This window comes from Cantharellus anzutake (genome assembly GCF_015039405.1).
Source record: "Cantharellus anzutake strain C23 chromosome Unknown EI90scaffold_19, whole genome shotgun sequence".
NCBI classification, from domain to species: Eukaryota; Fungi; Basidiomycota; class Agaricomycetes; order Cantharellales; family Hydnaceae; genus Cantharellus; species Cantharellus anzutake.
Genome location: NW_024066969.1, coordinates 960,713 through 980,761, shown reverse-complemented (window position 1 = coordinate 980,761; position 20,049 = coordinate 960,713). Strand labels below are relative to the sequence as shown.

Sequence of the window (20,049 nt, the reverse complement as noted above, 5' to 3'; positions counted from 1 at the left end):
GAACGGCACACACGCGATTTGCGCGTGAGAACTAGGCGCAAATGCGCGTTGTCAGGCTAGACAACGCATGCGTGATCAATGATGCGCGTTGTCAGGGTAGACAATGCGTGTGGGACACAGCAGGGTTCCGTCACCAGTCACGGTGCCAAGACGGCGCCGAAACCCCATTTGGCAACGCGCACGTCGTCGGCCCCTGACAACGCGCGACTTCGATCAAGTTCTCACGCGAACTTGTTGAACAACTCGACACCTCTTCTGGATGTCGTGGAGATACAACACCAGGAGCACGTCCAACGCTCCCGCCAACACGGCCGGCCCCTCCACTAGCCGTAGGGCGGAAGACGACACCACCTCAAGTGATGGTGGCGATCTGGGCCTGCAAGGGCCCAGGGACGCGTCTCAGACGCGTCCCACCTATATGAGAGACGTTGACAAAGTCACAACATCTGAAGCCCTCGCAGCGGAGACTCTCGCGGCATTCGTCCCAATGCACGCGTCGCGTCCTCCATCCCCAACCCACTCCCTCGCGTCGACCAAGTCGACGACGACATCGCCGACTTGAGAGGCGATGTCCATAACATGAATACCCAGATCTCTGGGAATAGCGACAACATCACTCGTCTAGATCGTAACATCATTAAGGTGGAGGAAAGACTTAATGAGAAACTTAACGAAATTCTCCTCACGCTCTCTCGACGCAACGAGCCAAAGCCACCCGCAGCAATGGTGGATAACCCATCTGCAAACCCACCAGTGAACCCAACAACGGGTGGAAACCCCATCGTCGTCTCTGACCAGACGAAAAAAACCGCTGTTGAAGCGCAAGCACCCCAAGAGGTCCCTGTAGTCCCCGTTAATCAAACGGGTCAACAAATCACTAAACCCGCTGTGGAGGCGCAAGCGCCCCAGGAGGTCCCTGTAGTCCCCGTTAATCCAACGGGTCAACCAATCAGTGGGGTCCCCATACCTGGAGGGATCCCCACTGTCTCTGCCGTCGTCACAGAGGCGACAAGTTCATGTGTGTCTGTCGAGGTACAAGAATCTGACGGACGTTTTGTTCCTATCTTTAGTGGAACTAAGCCACCTACCCAAAGGAAAGGGTAGGGAGATCGACCCAGGACAACTGGCTGGATCATCGATTACAGGGGAGAGTGGAACTTCTCCATTCCATTTCAGGCCAACCTTCGTGCCGGCGCCGTTCATTCTGTCGTCCCAACCCACGAACAGTGGGGTGAAGATACCAAGCGTTGACGCTACTCAAACGCGTAATTTCCCTCCCGACCACGGGAGAAAGAAAGCAGTGCCGATGAAGGCCACTGTGGAGACGATACAAGAGAAAGACGGTGACGCGGAAGCCACCAATGTTCCGTACGATTATTACGCACGAAAAAAACGCCCGATCTACGTCCAGGATCGTGTAGATGACATTGGCGGACAGCCTGCCAAGGTCAGACCTATCTTCGCTAAGCGTAGTCTCAGCGAATCTACTTTTGACTTTAACGCCCGTCTGGATGCAGACGCAGCATTCGTATACAATGTGGGTCGTGGGGCAAACGGTGAAGACCCCGAAAGACTGTCCCACAGCACAGCACTCAGACGAGTGCTGGATAACTACCACCGATTCTCACAACCGCCTGCGGCTCCAGAAGGGGGCAAGAGGCGTGTAGACCAAGTTAGGTCTAACTCGGGAAGAAGGCCCCGCTGTCCGAGTGGCGATGGTGATGACGAGGATGGTGGCGAGGGTGGCTCGTCCTGGCCCAACCCACCATTTCCTGACCTATTTGGCACCGAAGCAAAATGGGAGCCTTCATCCAACTTTCCAAACCGCTCGTCTGTACGACCCGGTTTGTTTGACTCAACCATGCGTTGAAGGAGAGAACGAAGGAAGGTCAGTTGGGAGGTTCAAACGAGACCACCACCAAGCTGTTCCCTGGTTCTTTAGTTAGGATGGGGAAGTGTACTAGTGTTGTTTATTGTAAATATAGTACCAATCCGAGTGTTTTGGCTAATTCTATTTTTATGGGTTAGTTTTAAAGTTCCTGGGAATTGACTTACAGATAAACCGAGCCCTGCGGAGCTGTTTCTTTATTGAAATTTATTAATTTGTCTAGGTGTAATTCTGTGTAGCGTTGTTTAATTTGGATTTAAACTTGAATTTAATCTTCTACTTGGTGAAGTTTCAAAGATTCTATTCAGTTAATGAATTTGGATGGTGTCTGGAGTGTCCCTTGAGTTCGTTTTATTTTTGTCTTTATTTTATCGCTTGTTTTAACAGTAGCAAAATAACTGTTTTGTGTTTACACTTTGAAATCTGGAGTGTTAACCAGCTCTCCTGTTGAAATATCTACTTAATATTTCTCTCCTTAATTGCTGCCTTTTACTACAGTGGCAATCTTAACTGTATATCACTTTTTCGCACTGGAGTGACAACCAGAAATGCTTGAGAAAAATAATACTCTATTTTCTTACTTCTCTCCTTAATTGCTGCCTTTTACTACAGTGGCAATCTTAACTGTATATCACTTTTTCGCACTGGAGTGACAACCAGAAATGCTTGAGAAAAATAATACTCTATTTTCTTACTTCTCCAAGGGGGGCGAAAAGTCGCAGAAAGGGTCTCCCTTTTATACTCCTTGGGTCGCCTTCCTTTTTCACGCTCTACCTTCTATTTACAGGATTTATTTACAGTGTATTTTTCTCAAACTGAATAAAAAGTGAAATTTTCACGCTATAGTTCCACTGCGCTTTGCTGCGCTGAACTGCGGCTCTACTGCGGTCAGACTGCGCCTGGAATCCTTATTGTCCTTCCTCGCCTAAGCTATTTTAATGGTTAATTAGAATTTGTCTGCGCCGCATTTGCCGCAGTTCCCTATTTCAAATTCCCCATATTTCCCATTAAGTTCGCTATGACTCGGTCATACTGAATTCAAACCTCGCATTACTATGCGTGCGACTGTGCTGAGACCTTCAGCTGATTTATTCCAATTTTATTTAGTGACATTTAGTTAAAATGAGACTGAAATGATAAATGAGTGAATTATTCAGGTTTAAAACTGAAAGAAAAAGTTGCTAGTAATCAAGAATTACTCAAACGAATGTGTTATAGCTCTCTACTTCATTAGAACATCGTTCCCTAAAATTCCCGCCATGGTCCGTCATAGTTTAGTAGTTTTTGTGAATTTCGTTCATATTCCCTGATTCCCCTTTGTATTATCACATCCTAATCCTCCATATGTATTGTTCGTTGTTATAGTAGGTCGTCCTCGAAAATATCATATTTTTATGTATTTTATTTAGGGCTCTAGACCTCTTGAAGCTGTCTTCCCGCGTGTTTTCAGGTTTCTAACTTCATGTCCTTGTATCTCATTCATTTCTGGATGTTTTCTCACGTTCTTGGTATCATAAATTTTCATTTATTCCCACCTTTCCAATGGTACTAAGGTTGTGTCCTATTTCCCTGTATTCGTTGAGTTAGCAAAGTTTCGCGCGCACATTCGGTAATCACGTGCGTCGTTCCCATAGTTGTTCGTATGCGGGAGCCGTTTTCGTTTAGTTGTTCGGGATTTATGATATGCGCGGGTGTTTATTTCTTTCATATGGGCTTCTGTGATTTATTTCAGATTTTTCCCTCATGATCTAAGGTTGTTTTGCACTTTTCGTGCTTTGTTTTGACCGGGCTCTTCCTTATTTGGACGGAAATTGGTCTTCGCGATCTGCCGAAGTGCGGATCTCGGTTCCGACGGCCGGTTCCCTGCGCATCGCCACCCTCACGTGTCATTACACACGATGCGGATTCCTATATTCCCGTCATGGGTATAACTTCACAACGGCTGGACCGTTTGGGCTGAGAATTTGCATAACTATAGTTTCCTATTTTTCATAATTTCCGTGTAAATTTCGTTGTATGTTTTAATTATGGATCCTACGCAATCATCGTCTTGTCCCTGAGCTCGGACTTTTGATGTCGCTATTCCCGTTATTGGATTTCTCATTAACGCATGATCCTTTTATTATGGAAATTTGGGAGGATTAAGAGTAGATCCTTTCCTTTCTAATGGGCTATCAAGCTTGTCTCGGTCGTTACTAGTTAATCTTCGTGCTTGCTTTTTAGACATTGTCCTCGTTTTGCAGGAGTTTTAGTCATATCTCCGTCGTTTATGGGTAGTTTCCCCTGTAATTACTCTCATTGGTTCCGTTTGGGTGACATCTACATTTCCTATTATAAACACGACTTTGACTTTTGCATTAGTTCCTGAGGAATCTTTGTTCCGTGGTACTTCCATCCTTGCTACGTGTGCGGACGTGGGAAAGTAGTTTCCGTGGAGGTTCTCTGATTATTTTTATAGTCAAATCTTGGTCGATTGTCCTAATTCTTGGTTTAATATTTGCTATAAATTCCCCCGAGAATTCCGTCTCGTTGATGGTAAGCTTGAAGTATTTTTGTTATTTTTCTTTCTTTCGATTTATCGTGTATAGTCATAATAATTCGTAAAAATTCGTAAAATTCGTTAAAATTCAGGTCCTTCTATGTTCTCATATCTACTTGTCGTATGAGGTTTTGTGATTTATCTGGCATATTTCCATAATGGGTTTCCATAGTGTGGCCGTTATTTCTCCTACAGCGTTCATACGCAGCACCGGCGGCACGAGTAGTGCCTGATCCATCTGAGTTCATGACTCAGCTTCTTGAATCTGCACGCCGAAGTGTGGAGGTCCGAATCCTGCAGCCACTGCCTGCAGATGTACGCCCAGAACTGCTCAAGAAGATGCAGGGACTGACTCCGACCATCAAATGGTCTGGAGAGAATAACTCGAAGATATTCCACAACTGGCTGCACTCCTGGCTAGCCTATATGTCGTCGTGTGGGTGGAAGGGTGAAGCTTACAACGAGTTTCACGTCCACACTTTGACAACCGCCGTTGAAGGCGAGGCACAAGACCTCCTGATGCACTATATACGCATTGGAGTGCAGAACGGGGTAACCCCCCCATTCTGGGATCTACTAGAGATCCTTATCTGCACCTTCATCAAGAAGTCTGCAGCAGTAGCATCCACGAAAGCGTTCAAAACGCTTTCATACGATTCTGCGAAGGGAATCAAACACTTCTATAACCAGCTGTATCGTGCAGCTGGGGAGATGATCATGCCTCCTGACCAGGCAACGTTCAATGAACGTTTCCTGAACGCCATCCCTGGCGAAATGCGTCGGGAGATGGTTATGCGCCACGACATTTCCGTGGACTACACAACGAAAGACGAGTTGTGGACCGCTGTGCTCCGCCTGGACCACGCATACGATTCAATTAAGGCGATCTCTGCGTATCGTAACGACTCGCAAGCGCCAGCCACATCAAAAACGACGCAAAAACAAGCCAACGCCGCAGCAGCACCCAAAAAAGCTGCTGATTCTTCGTCTGCCAAGAAAGTGTACAAAAACACATTCGGGGGAAACACGTCAGCTCTGAAGAGCGGACAACGCTCAACCTTCCGTGCGAGCTACTCGCCGGCTCCAAAAACAGAGAAATCGACGTCGTCTACAGCGACGAAATCGACGCCATCCTTGGATAAGGATGGGAAACCGCGTTGTTTTAAATGCGGGAAAATAGGCTATCAACGTGATTGCCCAAATCACGACAAGCCCAAACCGCGCATGTACAACATAGCGGTCGAGTCTGACGAACGAGACCTACAGGACTCGGAGCCTGTAGAAGAACCGGAAGGTGTTGAAGATCCTGCAGAGGTGCAGGACTATATGGCCGACGATGAGGCGTTCGACGATAAACTCGTGGACAACCCATACGATCCCAACCTCCTCGCTGAGGCGGAGGAGGAGTACGTAGAAGTGGACGCCGACATGTTCGTCGGTGCTATGACGTTCGTGGATCCCACGGACGAAAACTTCTCCATTAAATTAGCGTCTGCTCGGCAAGCAGACAAACTGCCATCTGATGAGCAGATAGTAGCTGAGCTTGTCAACGACGCAGTAAAGACCTACAAGAGGGACGGTGTTATACCGGTCCCAAAACCTTCATCGGGGAAACCGTCAACGCAAAGTGTGACGAGTTCTTCAGTGCCTAACAAGCTTCTGAAGAAAATCCCGCCAATATTCGACGCGAAGTTTAGAATCTCGCGAGAGGCGGGTAAATACCCTGAAAACCGCAGCGCCGACTTAAGGCGGACGCTCACCGGTGAGGTTAACATCGCCGGGGTGAACGCCTTTGTCCTATTTGATAGTGGCGCTGAAACAGACGCCCTATCTCCAGATTTTGTCCGAGCAGTTCACATTCCACTGCTTGAGTTGCCAAACCCCTTGGTTCTCCAGATGGGGACCAAAAACAGTCGTTCGTGCATAATGTACGGCACGAATACTCCCGTAACCATTCACGGGGTTACGTCTACTCACTATTTTGACGTCGTCAACATTGACCGCTACGACGCCATTCTCGGAGCTCCGTGGCTGAATGCCAACGGAGCGTCCCTCAATTTCGAAACTCACACCGTCCACATAAAGACGGGCGACATCAAAACGTTTGATGTCCTGACTGAACGGGGTAAAACCTCAGTGGGGGCTGCTGCACGTGGTCGCCCCAAACTTCCCCGTGCACCGAGATCCGAACTGTCATCTAAACAGATGGCATGACGCAATACAGCGAAGGCTGGAAACCCTTCGCCACGCGTCCTTGCCATCTCCGCTCAAAAAAACGCGGATACCTCCCAGTGGCCCAATCACTGGCCAAGCCCGAGGTCGAAAGATCTCAGGCTTCCCGACTGTTCCCATTTAGAAGGTCTGCCAATGACAGACCCTGAATTCGTGCCACTCAGGAATTGGTGGCGTGAACGTTTCAAAGACGTCATGGCGCCAGCCCCTGAAGTCCTACCTCCGTTCAGGGAGGTTAACCACCGGATCAACTTGATTGATCCGAATAAAAAATATATAGAAAGAAGGGCTACGTGCCCTCAGGCTCTCGAACCGCAACTTCGAGAGAAGATCGCTCGTTATGAGCAAGCCCAATGGTGGGAACGCAACGGCAGCTCCACTTCTTTGTCTTGCAAAGAAGGACGGTTCTTTACGGACTGTAATCGATGCGAGAAATTGCAACGCGAACTCCATTCTCGATGTCACGCCCATGCCTGACATGCGTTTCATCATGGATAGTATGGCTTGGGTAACTTATCGATCAAAGATCGATATGACAGACGCATACGAACAGATTCGTATCGAACTGGACTGTGTACAATACACGGGGATGAGTACCCCGTACGGTACTTTCATATCGAACGTGCTGCAACAAGGGGACTGTAACGGCCCTTCCACGTTCCAGCGCGTTTTGACTTGGATCCTAAGGGACCAAATCGGTCGAGCCATCCACGTATGGTTCGACGACATCTTCACTGGAACTACGTCAGTGAAGCAACACAACGAGAAATTCTTGTGGATATATACTCGTCTAAGGGACGAGAAGCTCTATGTAAGCCCAAGAAAATTTGAGCCATTCGCCCCTGTACTCGACATACTGGGGTGTAAAGTGGACTCAAACGGAATCCACGCAGATTCCGACAAACTAGAGAAAATAAGGAACTGGCGAACGCCAGAGAACCACACCGAGGTTCTGCGATTCCTAGGGCTCATTGAGTACCTAGCGAAATTCCTACCCAACGTCAGTGCATACACTGGACCGTTGCAATCCATATGCACCAGCCATATGCCGTTCCGCTGGAGCGCCCTACACGAAAAATGTTTCGCGCAGATCAAAGTAATCGCGTGCAAGACGCCGATTCTAAAGCCCATAATCTGGGATATACCGGATTCAGAAGACCAAAACAAGTACCGTGTCTGGGTGATCACCGACGCCTGCCCCGCTGGCGTCGGGGCCGTGCTCGCACAGGGTGCAGAATGGCAAACCTCTAACCCTGCTGCGTTTATGTCGAAGAAGTTCACCCCGACTCAACGGGCGTATTTCGCCTATGAGCTAGAAGCTCTAGGCGTTCTGGAAGCGCTCACCAAATGGCTCGACGAGCTGACTGGTGGGCGGAAATTCACTGTGGTCACTGACCACAAGGCGCTTACTTACTTCAAAGAGAAGAATCACACTGCGCCGCATCACATTCGTTGGCAGAATTTCTTTCACGGTTTCAATTGTGACATCGTGTATGTACAAGGCCACACAAACAAAGTGGCTGACGCCCTGTCGCGATACTATGAGTCCTCGTCAGACGAGGATGTCCACTACGACGATTACGTATCCGCAGATATACGGATTGATAAAGAGGGCGACGATCTGCCCTTGGCGCGTGCTGAGGAAGCACGGGAATTATTACACCTGCACAGGTTGAGACTGCAGTGCATACGGCTGGGTGCGTCCCACTCTATCGGAGACGCTCAGGAGCCACGAGATCTCGAGGCATCCGTGCTCGATCCCCCTGACGATCGTCAAGGGAGGGGGGAGCTTTCCCTCGAAGATGTACTGCCGCCATTGGCAGAGCTACGTCCTCATGTAGAGGACAAAGCTTTCATCGCAAGTGTGAAAGACGGCTACTCCAAACACAATGCTTGGAGAGGGATCCTGGCAAAACCTGGGGATTTCCCTAGGTTCTTGATCGTCGATGACCTAATTTTCCGTCTGAATGAGTCAGGCGAGCCACGACTTGTCCTCCCTGAATCTATTCATAAAGGGGAGAGGATAACGGGCATCGCGATCGAGCACGCACACCGCATCCTTGGTCACCTCGGCGCCAAGAAGACGCTCGAGTACATACGCAAACACTACTGGTGGTCTTTGATGTCAAAAGACATCAAGAAATTCTGCACGTCCTGCAGGACGTGCCAGACGACCAAGAAAAGCAAACTCAGATATCCAGGACTGCTTCACCAGCTCCCGGTCCCTGAGAAACCTTGGGAGTCAATCGCCATGGATTTCGTCGGACCATTCCTGACGAGCCTGAGTTATAACTACCTCTGGGTAGTTCTGTGCCGACTAACGTGCCAGGTTCACCTAGTGCCTGTGACGACCCAGGTCAAGACTATTGAACTGGCGCATCTGTTCCTGCAACATGTCGTGCGCTTGCACGGCATGCCAACATCCATCGTGTCAGACCGTGACACGAAGTTTACGTCTCAATTTTGGACTGAGTTACACCGACTCATGGGTGTTAAACTCAAGTTAACCACCGCGTTCCATCCTCAAGGGGATGGCCAAGCAGAACGAGCGATCCAGACGGTGGTCCAGATCCTTCGGTCATTCGTCCGACCCGATCAGCGAGATTGGGCCGTGCATATACCCATGGTAGAATTCGCATTGAACTCAAGTGCAAACAAATCAACGGGATTCGCCCCATTTGAGTTGGTATACGGATACCTCCCACAAATGACCGTGTCTCTGCCGTCATCCGAATTGCTGGGGGTGAAATCCTTTGCCCAGCGGGCCCTGGACAACATCCAGGCCGCTCACGACGCTATTATTAAGAGTCGTGTAGAACAGGCTATCCAGGCGAACCGACATCGGCGCCCTGATTCCCCAAAACTGAAGAAAGGGGACTACGCATATCTTTCAACAAAAGATCTGAACCTCCCCAAGGGGAGGGCGCATAAGTTGTTACCAACTTATATTGGCCCCTACGAAATACTGGAGGTATTTGAGGACTCATCAAACTACGTCCTCAGGCTTCCCCCAGTGTTGATGCAAAGAAATATCTTTGCGAAGTTCCACGTCTCACGGCTCGCACCTCATGAGCCGAATGATTCTGTGCTGTTCCCTGGGCGTGCCGTAGAAGTGTTTTACGACTTTGGCGACGACCCAGAACGGGAATACCAGGTTAAGGAAATCGTCGACCATCGATGGGACGACGATAAGTCTTTATGGTTCCGTGTCCGATGGGGACTTGGTGACCTTACTTGGGAACCCTTGGCCAACGTAAACGATCTAATTGCGTTGGATGACTACCTAACAGTACAAGGGGTAGAGAACGTCGAGGAACTGAACCATCAACGACGGGATCAGACGCCGGACAATAGATCCAGCGGACCATCACGACCACGGCGTGAACGTCGCCTACCGGTCCGATACCAGCGGATATCAATGCCTTATCACGGCCAACTATGGCGTTGAAGCCATGAGTTGCCTAAACTGGCAAGTCCGGGAATATCCGAATAATATCGGATAAATGCGACGAAAGCGGGATCAAATCCTGCTTCCTACCATCAAATTTGAAATCGCTCAAATGAACGCGACTGAATCCCCCCTCGCTGATTCCTCCCTCGACCTTTCCCCCATCAAGGAGGCCCTCGTAGACTCCAGTCCAAACTCCCCACCTGTAAGTCCCACCACGGATGCTGCCATGTCGTCGATGGACGACAACTCCACAGTCGCTCAGACTGTCACCCCTGGAGCGCCCAGCATGGGCGTTTTAACCCCAAAACAGGACCATTTGGTCCTGCCCACTCGCGTAAGCGCGAGTGAGAAATACCCCCACCTGCCGCGTTCCACGCAGACAGGGCTCGATCAACTCAAAATGATTACAGAAGTCGTGTGGGCCCGTATCGAGAAGAAACTCGAGAAATGCAAAGAGACTACGTTCGAAGACGAACGTAGGAGTGATGAGCTCGATGAGCTCAGGAACAAGTATGAGATGCTGCAGAACGAGGCCGACGACCTGCGTTCTGAAAACAACCGTCTTCATCGACAGGTCGAATCCCTCCAAAAGGCCAACGACGAACTCAACGAGGACGTCTTTAGAGTCGCGCGCACGGCGAGGGGACGCCCTGCATCTCCCAAACCCGCCCCGATCACATCTTCTGCTCCCTCGTCGTCATGGCCCGCTGTTCCCCAAACCATCGTTATCCCCGGGGTTGGCCCGGTGGATCCTGCGTCGGCCAAGTCTGCACCGTCAAAAAAAACCACCTCTTCCAAGAGATGGGCTCCCACGTCCGACGATGACGAGATGGAAGGCGAATGGGTCGTCGACCCTATGTGTCGGCAACATCGAAATGTCGTCGTCGTCGAGGCCGGAAGAAGCGCCGATCCGAGCGTCATTCTGCTCCCATCACTCCCGTGCCATCCATTTCCTCTTCCATCCATTCTCCAATCCCCTTTCCCCCCACTTATTTTAAATGGAAATCACCAAAAAATTTTACATTTCCGTTTCTTACATATGCTGCTGTTGTTGGTGGCAAAACAATGCAGCCATGTATTCCATTCCCAATTCTCGCCACCCCCGATACACATCCTCAAAGGCCATTTAAGGATGTCCGTCGACACCAAACTAAGGATCCGCCTTAGTTTAAGTCCACCCATCATTCCTTCTCGATTTTCGAACACCCAATGGTTGTTCTAGTGGGGGAGGATGTAGGGAATGGATGTGTGGTGATGCGTGCTGTGCACGCTTTCTTTCTTTCATTGTTTATTACTCTTTATTTCTCGATGTAAACAATGTATATAAATTGCGGGGAAGGGTGAAACAGGTTTTCACTCTTCTCCTCCCCTGTCGAAATTACAGCTCTATACTGCCTAATTCCTGACAGCTTGAGGATAGCAGGAGTCAACACCAAGGTCGGAACCTCAACCGACCTTACAGACAGCTAGGGGGCACAGCACTCCCTTTAGAGTTGCTGAGGCCGAATGCCCTACCCTCGGGCCTTGTTTGAGGCATCGTGGCCATCACGGCCTATAGCGGCCCGCTAACGGCGACCTTCGGTGCCGACCCCGGACCAGTGTCTAACAGAAGGTTGGTGTGGCTGTGGGGGAGTCGGCCAGGTGCAGGGGAGCCTAGGGGCAAGCGGGGGAGTGAGCAGGGAGTCCTCATGGAGGATAGGGCTGAGGTCAGCGCTCGCACTGTCAGGGCACACCCGCCTGACCCGGGTCCACCCGGACCCACCCGGCCACACCACACCCGCTCCCCGCTGTCTATCCCCCTCCCCCCTCCTTTCTCCCTCTCCTCCCCTTTCTTTTCCCTCTTCCTTCCCCTTTCTTTATTTCATTCTTCTCATCTTCCTCTTCCTGTTTATTTCTTTCTATCTACACGGACCACCTTCCTTTGTATCGATGTACTATTGACCCGTCCGGCCCACACACCCCGGACGGCTTCCCGCCGTGCCCAGCACGCGTGCATGCAGCGGACGCTCTCGGGATCCCCCACAGGGACACCCGGATGCCTGCAGCTGCCTCTGAGGATGACGTGGCACTCGTCATGTGACTCAAGCCGCATGTACATAAATGTACCTGAAGTGGGAACCGAAGAAGTAACCTTCTTCTCACATTCTCCACTTCAGGTAAGTAGTATAGTTTTCCCCTTTAATAATAATAACACATTCTCCACTTCAGTCTGAGTGGCCAGGGACCACTGTCCCGGATCGGGCCTGCCAGTACGCATGCCCGCTCCACACCCTGTGACGGCCTCAGTGCCGGACATTACCCCCGGGCCCTCTCGACCCCGGATGCGTCCCTGACATGCACTCACGCTTGCATAGCGGGAATGGGCTCGGGTGGCATCGGGATGGGCGGCTATCAGGCCAGAATGCACGGCCATGACATTAAGGACCAAATGGACAAACAGCAATGGCACAGCGCTCCGCTTGAGTTGCTGAGGCCAGGGTCCCTCCTTGCTAAGTCTCCGGTTCCCCTCTGGAATCGTCCGTCCTTGCCCAGTTCTAACATGTCCCATGTTTCGCCGCACCTTGTTATCTCGTGGCGAAGGTCACGTTTGACCTTCGCTGTCTTAAACACGTGCTTCTTGTTTGTTTTCCTTCTTCTTTTCTCCACCCGCAATCTCCGCGAGATCTGGTGACTTATTCCCTATTCAGTTCCCTAGCGCTTATATACAGCTTGTAACTAATGCTTGTACTGTAGTTCGAAATCAACTAGAAATTCACCCCTAAGCTTACTTCTGTTCCCCGTAAGACCTCCAACCTTCTGAAGTATCGGGACTGCGTCGAGAACGAGGTGCAACGCTCCTCCTCGAGTCGTTGAAGCCAAAATCCCGGCTCACTCGCCTAAGTAGCCTCGGCCTCAAGATCGGTGAGGTTATTCCTCGCTAAAGCTCGGTCATGTGTAGGACACCTGTACCACTAGCAGGCAATGTTCAGTCGCCTATGGCTACCATCGGCGAAGCTTCGCACGGTTCTGACAGCAAGTAGAGTTCAAGGTAGGTGAATAAGATGCGTGGGCTTTTGCTGGTGGACTCACGTAAAGCAATTGTGTGCATTCGTACAGAGTTTTCTGTGATTCTTCCCTATACACCACTCTCATGAAGCGCATCACATTCAAAGAACTGATGGATGACCGGGAGGAGACCGGATGTTGACTGTGGTCATCTATCACCAAACAATCCACAGGCTCGGGTTGACAAACTGTCGCGCATACCTCCCAAACGGTCGGACAACGTGTGAACATCCTGGAGCTGAATGAGGCAGTCCGTGCATAAGCATAGTGCAATCTCGCGTACCAAGTAAGGAGCATGAGCCGTTTCCGTCAGAGCCGGTGGGTTTCTGGTGATCTGGATTATACTCCCTGCAAGAGAAAGTTGCATCCTCATTGGGAAGCGGCAACAAAGCTAGGCCTCAGAGTAACATGGAGCGCACCAGTAAAAATCTGCGGATGGCGGTTGCGTGTCAAAAGCAGGTAGCTAGAAGTGATGTCTATCACGTACAGGGAAAAGCTCAATCGACAGATTCCAGGCTTTTTGATTCCTTTGGTGTTGAGGTGTCGGCAAGAAGACGCAGGGAATTTTCCCAGAGGCTCAGGAGGTGCAGATACCGAAATAGAGTCGTCAAGGCAAATAGTGAATATGTCGAAGAGATATCATAATATATGTTTGACACAAACCTATTGTGTTATCAGTGATTAATACAAGTTCATAGAGATTGGGTATATGACTGTTGGACTATAGTTCATGACGCCGCACGGAACTAGTATGCTGTGCGCCCTCACGCGCGGCATCATGATCTTGGCTACAACCTGTCATCACATTCCAAAACCATCCTTACGATTAACAACAGTCAAGCTGTACTATAAGAACCCCCATAACACCTGTACAGAATGACAATCAGCTCTTCTCTCAACCTCGCTAACACGGAGTGTATCCTCTGAGAGGAGGCTTGCACAGGACACACATTTATGGGAAAGTGAGATCCAATTTCGCGAAGCCAAGTCAGGTAGTGGGCGCGGCTAATCAAAGCCATGCCAGCATGGCATTTTTTGCACGGGTCAGCGAGGCCAGGCCTGATGAAACATGGGTGCAAACAACGAGTGGCTTCGAAGCCACATATGTACTTACATGCATTCGGGAACACGCGTGGTCCTCGGCCATGCATGCACGAAAATCATGAAGATCGCTGCCGCAAAAACACAAAGTAGGTTCTCAATCCAATTTCACCATTTCCACTACAGAACTACACAACGGCGCAGAACTTCGGTTCAACTCTGCATTTCCAACCATAAAAAGACATTGGTATGGGAGTTGCATCAGCAAACCTCGAAGGCGTGATTGCAGTGATTTTAATTCAAAAATTTGAATTGGAAGACCCTTGCTGATCCTAACCAATTCAAATTCTTAAATTAAAATTACTGCAATCGCAGCCTTCCTTACCTCTCGGTGGGCATGACCTAGGTGCGTTGAATTGTTGTGTTGTGTGTGACCACGACCTCTTGATCCCCCCTCAGCACGGCACCCTTGAGCACCTGAAATGTGGGCACTGAGACAGCTTAGCATACGTGACTGCTCAAGATCACATGGACAATACCGGAGGCTATGCGCTGAGATTTCAGGAACAGATTGCTTGGCATGGATCCAAGTTTCTATTTATGTGCAATTTGCCTTTGGGTTTCGCCAGGTTATGGCGCAGAAGACACGCACAGCCATTGCTGGGCTCATCTTCCTCTTGGGCACTAACGGCTTTCACCATGGAACCAAGTCTCTTCTACCTGTTCTTACTGTCCGTTCGGGAATGCTTTGCACGAGGGTTCAGTTCCTTGACGAATATAAGCTCTTGGGGCACGACAGATGTCGTCTGCAAGTTATCGTACAAATGGGTGTGTAACTTTGTCCGCGGTCCTTGATTCGGCGATGAACCGAAGTTGTCTTGCAGGCGGAAAATTCGTTGGGCCAGAACCCGTGTTTGGTGTGTAGTCTTTTTTGATTACCGCCTACAACGCTTACGCCACTCGCCGTATTATTAGGTCGCTGCGTATTTGGTCGGGGCTTGTGGATGTGCGTTCTTCATACCTCCTTTGTGTTTCCAGGCTGATGTTTCGTTCAAGGGTTTGGGGAAGTGAGGAAGCTGGCCCCGCTGTGTCAGCCCTATACGAGACCCTTGGCATACGGCGGCCTTGATCCATCAGTATGTATGTTATTCGTCGATTCCTTCGTCGTTGTTCCATCGATCAACGTTTGGCCTCCCGAAAGGCGTTTGTTCGTCTGTTGTCTACAATTTGATCAGCGCATGCGCTGGCTGCCAAGGGGAACCCTATATCATGTAAGTGATCAGTTTGCATCGCACTGATGCAAGGTTTGTTAAAGCCAGATTATCACAGGTTCAAAAATTATACTTCTGATTGCCTCAATTTTACCGTGATTGAAGGAGAGTGCGTAAGACAGATATTGTTCAGCATGGGTTGCTTTTAACCTTCTCCCTCTACACTAGCTTCCCCATTTCGAAACTTCCTAATGATACTCGCATTCCAGCTTGGGCCTATCTGCTGCCAAGCCAAAACAACGGTTGGTACGTCCAATCTTTTAGCATTGGTGGCTACACACCTGACAAAGCCCAATTGCATTAGGTACAATGCTCCACTCTCCAAAAAGACCGGAGGTTCGTAAGTTTATAGTGTGGTGACCCAATGGCATGAGCTGATGAATGATATGGTCCCTTGTTCACACAGGCTTCCCGGAAAATCAGAATTTCAGTAACCCTACCGGAGTCTCCAACTATAGCCCACCCTTGCCTTCCTGCTCTGGTGGACCGGAGGACGACACTGAGCCCACAAGCCCTCAGCCCGGGAACCACGGAGGCGGAGGCGGTAAGGGCACGAAAACGGCTGCGATAGTTGGAGGAGTCGTTGGTGGAGTGGCTGGTCTTGTGGTCATTGGAGCCGTTGCTTATATTGTTTATGCTAAGAGGGCCGCACGGGGTACCGCAGCCACCCCTGCAGGTGGCGGCATGACCACCGCTTATGGCGCTGGTATGACAGAAGTAGCCAACGCTCGAACGCCGTCCGCTGCTGGAGGTCCCGCCCGAATGTCGGATGCTAGTCCCTTTGCGGAATTAGGTGTCGGTATGTCCGAGAATGGCGCAGCACCGGGTATGGGCGCTTCTGCAGGGTCAGGGTCTGGTGCAGCTGGAAGTAGGACGGCATCGGATATTATTGCTTCCATCGCCGCCTTTCCTTCTGAAGTTCCAGCTTCGGCAATCCCTTCTGTTTCGATGGATCCTGAGGCTGGAGGTTATGCGCCCCGGGGAGGGGCTAGGCCAATTGGGATTGGATCTGGGTTCACGGGTGCAGACTCTGAATTTCCGGCAGCTTCAGGTTCCGGGGCGGGAGCGAGAGGAGGCGGTGGGGCTGGAGGATCGGCAGCCATTGCCTTTGGGGGGAGGCTGTTCGGCATGTCCGACGATAGACCAAACGACCAGGAGGTGCACTCTGTGCGAGAAATTGCAAGCGTGAGCAACGACACTTCGAGCCTACTGCATTCGCTCGGCCAGCCCCCTCCTTACAGCATTGATTCGACCCCCCAATCCCCAGAAAAGTAATATCGAAAAGTCCTAATTTTTTTATGTCCTCTGACCCCTGTTTAGCATTAGTTCTCGCGATCGTGTTGGATCAAACACACCTTGGGAATGAGTATTCACCAAACCAAAGTCCATATCACGCGCACCACTCTCTAGCACCTCAAACGCCAGTTGAGGGCTGGCCCATAATAGCTTTCCTTTCCGTCCTCCGGTGTGGCTGCATTACGTCGACTTCTTGTTTGTCTTTTTGGTACTGTTTTGGGAAACAATGATGTGTGCTTGCATAATTGATTGCAGTTTGCCGCATCACCCACGTCTGCAAACGTGAGAACTCTGTGACTACTGATTCTATATTGGCGGACTTTCTCAAGAGTACCACCGTCCAACGAAGTACTCCGGGACAACGATCGTGACCCGTTGTGGATGTAGCCATGCCGTGGAGATCGATGAAAAAAGACGATAGTGACAGTTGAATGAAGTATTGCTGAATTCCCGATGCGTGGGAAGTGACTCGGCAATGCGGGACTCAGTGATGAGCTCACATGGCTCACACTTTACTTCTTTAGCCTCGCATCTTCGAGTGAAGCATGGAGAGCTGTTTGATGCCCAACTCTTTGCAGTTCTGCTTGTGGGCATAGTTGCATACGAGAAGAATATTATCATTCGAACATTGGAAGACGATATCACGCGAGTGTGCAATGCCATCTCTCATGTGAGTCTCGGACTGAACGCCTTTGCCAGTAGTCAAGTGTCCTGAAGTTTATTGGCTTTAGATGCTATCGGCCATTTTTGGACTTTCCAATCACCGAGTGAATGCGCATAGACGCATGCCCCATACACACAGGGTACGAAATGAGTACACACCCTTGGTCAATAGCTTGTTTCTTGCGCCCACCTTCCCCACTTCCGAGCATTTTCGTCGGCGCTCCTCCGCTTCAATTGCTCGTGGACGAATGGTCCAGCCAAATACCCATTCCTCGCCTTCATCGAGAGCCCGGACTCTATCGAATGGCAACATAGTGCCCCATAGAGTTAGGATTCTGTCCAACCCCATATCAACCTCCCTGCATCACGGTGTATCGGCTTCGGCAGATAGCTTCTCAGCTTCTGCTTCCACAGAGCCACCCCTTAGCGAATCCCAAGACAATGTAACTCAGTTCGTTGCTGGCAATCAACCCCTAACTTCTGGCTCACCTCCCGACAGGGGAAGACACATGAGTATTGGTGTCCCTAGAGATTCAAACACCCCGTCTATTCCTACCAGCTCTGCACATCATCTCCCATCATTTCAGGATGCGCATGTTTCCAAACCGCCTGTGAAATCTCTGGACGTTGTACTACTCACTAAACTAGAAAGGGCTGGCTCGAGTGATCACGAAGCGTTGGCGGAAATGCTAAGAACTCGCAACGCTATTTTGACGCCGCTATATGATGAAGCGGAAGCCGAAGAAATAGCATTGCAACCCGGATTTTTTGTCGTATTCGTCTGTGGAATTGGAGATGGAAAGTCACGACCGCAGCTGCCACCTTACTTGGTAAGCAGATGGGACCCGTGTTTGTATCACATCCAGGACGATCTGAGTTATGGATTCTTGTAGCTTGACGAATTCTCATTCAGCTCGACTATCAGACTCGACCCTTCTTTCCCAGTTACGCGTCCAGGGAGACCTTCATCCAGTCCCTCTGTGACTCCCGAGGTGATGCCTTTCCAGTGCTCTTCCGTCCATCTCTTTGATCAGGGGTCCCTTTAGGAAATTGTCCGGCTGCGAAACCAGTGCAAAGATTTCTCTCCAGTGATTTTAGAAGATTCTCCAAGGACGTTTGTATCTCAGCATCTCCGGATTTATATCCAGAATTTATTGAGTGCAACGCGTCACCACCCGTCACTGCAAGGCACTTCGATATCTGCGCGTTGCGCTCAGGATTTAGAACTGTTCACTCGGATAGCCCGAGTCATATTTGGGAATGAAGCGCGAGGGAGTGAATTGGGTCAAGTATCTTCTTCTGTCCGTAGTGAAAAGCTGCCTCACAGGACGTTGGACTGCACTGAGAAGGATGTCGTTCGAGTCTTTGCGAGTGTCGTGGGGCATAGGCTTACTGCGAGGAGGCAGACACGCGGACCTCTAGGTTCAATGGTACGAACTTCCGTCCTTCCGCCTCAGGAGTATGACTTGGCGCGGCAACAAGTGGACGACGTTCAGCCGAAGGAAACAGTGAATGGAATTTTAGCGGAGATCCTCGCGGGAGTGTAGTTAGATTATAATTCAACGATGCCATGATTACCTGCACAGCAGTGTCACTCTCCACCTAGTGAAATTACGTAGTTTGTGCCACTTGTGCTTACGTGTTTGACTCTTCTGTAACATCACGTGTATAATACAATTCATCTTCACGAGTTGGTATGACTAATTCTGCGTGACACCTCCAACAGCCATTCTTGTTTCGTTTTTTCATTCAATCTGATCAAATGTTCATCTTCCATCTCTAGTGTCTCACACAGTGTCTTCATGAACAGTGTGTCCTTGAAGTCTCGAAGCAATCGTACATTGGCACGTCCTTGAGCTCTTGATAATGTGACGTACGCGTTAAATGGTGTAAGGGTCCCTCTCAAGGGTGTACCGATGTCTGCCCATAGGTACTCGATGGTTTGACCTTGAGCGCGATAATCTGTAAAAGCGTAAGCAGCATCCATCGTTATTTGTCTCCTGTTGATCACTTTCTTGTCTCCATTGGGCATCTTTACCTTGAATGTTCGTTGGATGGGAAAGATTGGAATTGTTGACTCTCCCAGCTCTTCTATTTCTGGTCCTTGATATCACTCTAGTTTCACTAGAGCGCAACTAGGTGGGTACTTCATTTCTTGCACAGCACCCGTCATGTCTGAGTCCTGAGGATCTGCCCATATCCCAACTATCTGCCCTCGAACTCCGTTCACGACATCGATGTCAGTGTCTAAGTTCGTTGTTATAATGACTTTGCCTCCGATTGCTAATTCCACGACACTTGGCAACCCTCCCTGTCGTCTCAATCTGGCTGTATGACCCTCCTCTTTGAACATGTGGCGGGCTATTGCCCATCGTTCCGACAGTCTCAATTCCCGTTTTTCTGTGGTATCCTTGGCATGGAATCGATATAACACTGTCCCTGTTCTGCAGCAATGTAACCGCAATGCAAGTTCGTTCCATTGTGTTCGAACTGCATGACGCGCTGTCACCAATACCGCTTCACACCAGGGAGGTTCTTCTGCATGTGTTTGGGGGCAGTTTGGCGTTCCTAACACAAGCCCACGCAACATATGGATCTGGTCCTTTGTACACTTCCCATGCCG

The 20,049-nt window shown here is 49.9% G+C and overlaps 4 protein-coding genes across 4 annotated transcripts; 2 read left to right on the top strand and 2 right to left on the bottom strand.

Moving 5' to 3' along the window:
• The first annotated feature begins 15,645 nt into the window (after positions 1-15,645).
• EI90DRAFT_713105 (uncharacterized protein) lies at positions 15,646-16,960 on the top strand. Its single transcript, XM_039067985.1, has 3 exons — positions 15,646-15,709; positions 15,772-16,738; positions 16,788-16,960. The coding sequence occupies exons 2-3, from the start codon at positions 15,849-15,851 to the stop codon at positions 16,831-16,833; spliced, it is 936 nt and encodes a 311-aa protein (XP_038917136.1). The 5' UTR covers positions 15,646-15,709; positions 15,772-15,848; the 3' UTR covers positions 16,834-16,960.
• A 293-nt stretch (positions 16,961-17,253) lies between these two features.
• EI90DRAFT_3154145 (uncharacterized protein) lies at positions 17,254-19,117 on the top strand (the record flags this gene model as incomplete). The annotated part of the gene is made up of 4 exons (XM_039065912.1): positions 17,254-17,433; positions 17,495-18,256; positions 18,320-18,418; positions 18,473-19,117. The coding sequence occupies 4 exons, from the start codon at positions 17,254-17,256 to the stop codon at positions 18,971-18,973; spliced, it is 1,542 nt and encodes a 513-aa protein (XP_038917135.1). The 3' UTR covers positions 18,974-19,117.
• On the bottom strand, positions 19,111-19,413 carry EI90DRAFT_2918054 (uncharacterized protein; the record flags this gene model as incomplete). The annotated part of the gene is made up of 1 exon (XM_039054632.1): positions 19,111-19,413. The coding sequence occupies one exon, from the start codon at positions 19,411-19,413 to the stop codon at positions 19,111-19,113; it is 303 nt and encodes a 100-aa protein (XP_038917134.1).
• On the bottom strand, positions 19,237-20,049 carry EI90DRAFT_3054594 (uncharacterized protein; the record flags this gene model as incomplete). The annotated part of the gene is given in 3 exon segments (XM_039060098.1): positions 19,237-19,345; positions 19,359-19,365; positions 19,386-20,049. A coding segment is annotated over 1 exon segment (513 nt), but the record flags the coding sequence as incomplete, so codon positions are not given.

Bases quoted from the DNA above. Each gene is read 5' to 3' on its own strand.
- EI90DRAFT_713105 (XM_039067985.1), top strand. From the start codon at position 15,849: ATGATATGGTCCCTTGTTCACACAGGCTTCCCGGAAAATCAGAATTTC. The intron at 16,739-16,787 runs GTAATATCGAAA...ACCCCTGTTTAG, and splicing joins ACCCCCCAATCCCCAGAAAA to CATTAGTTCTCGCGATCGTG.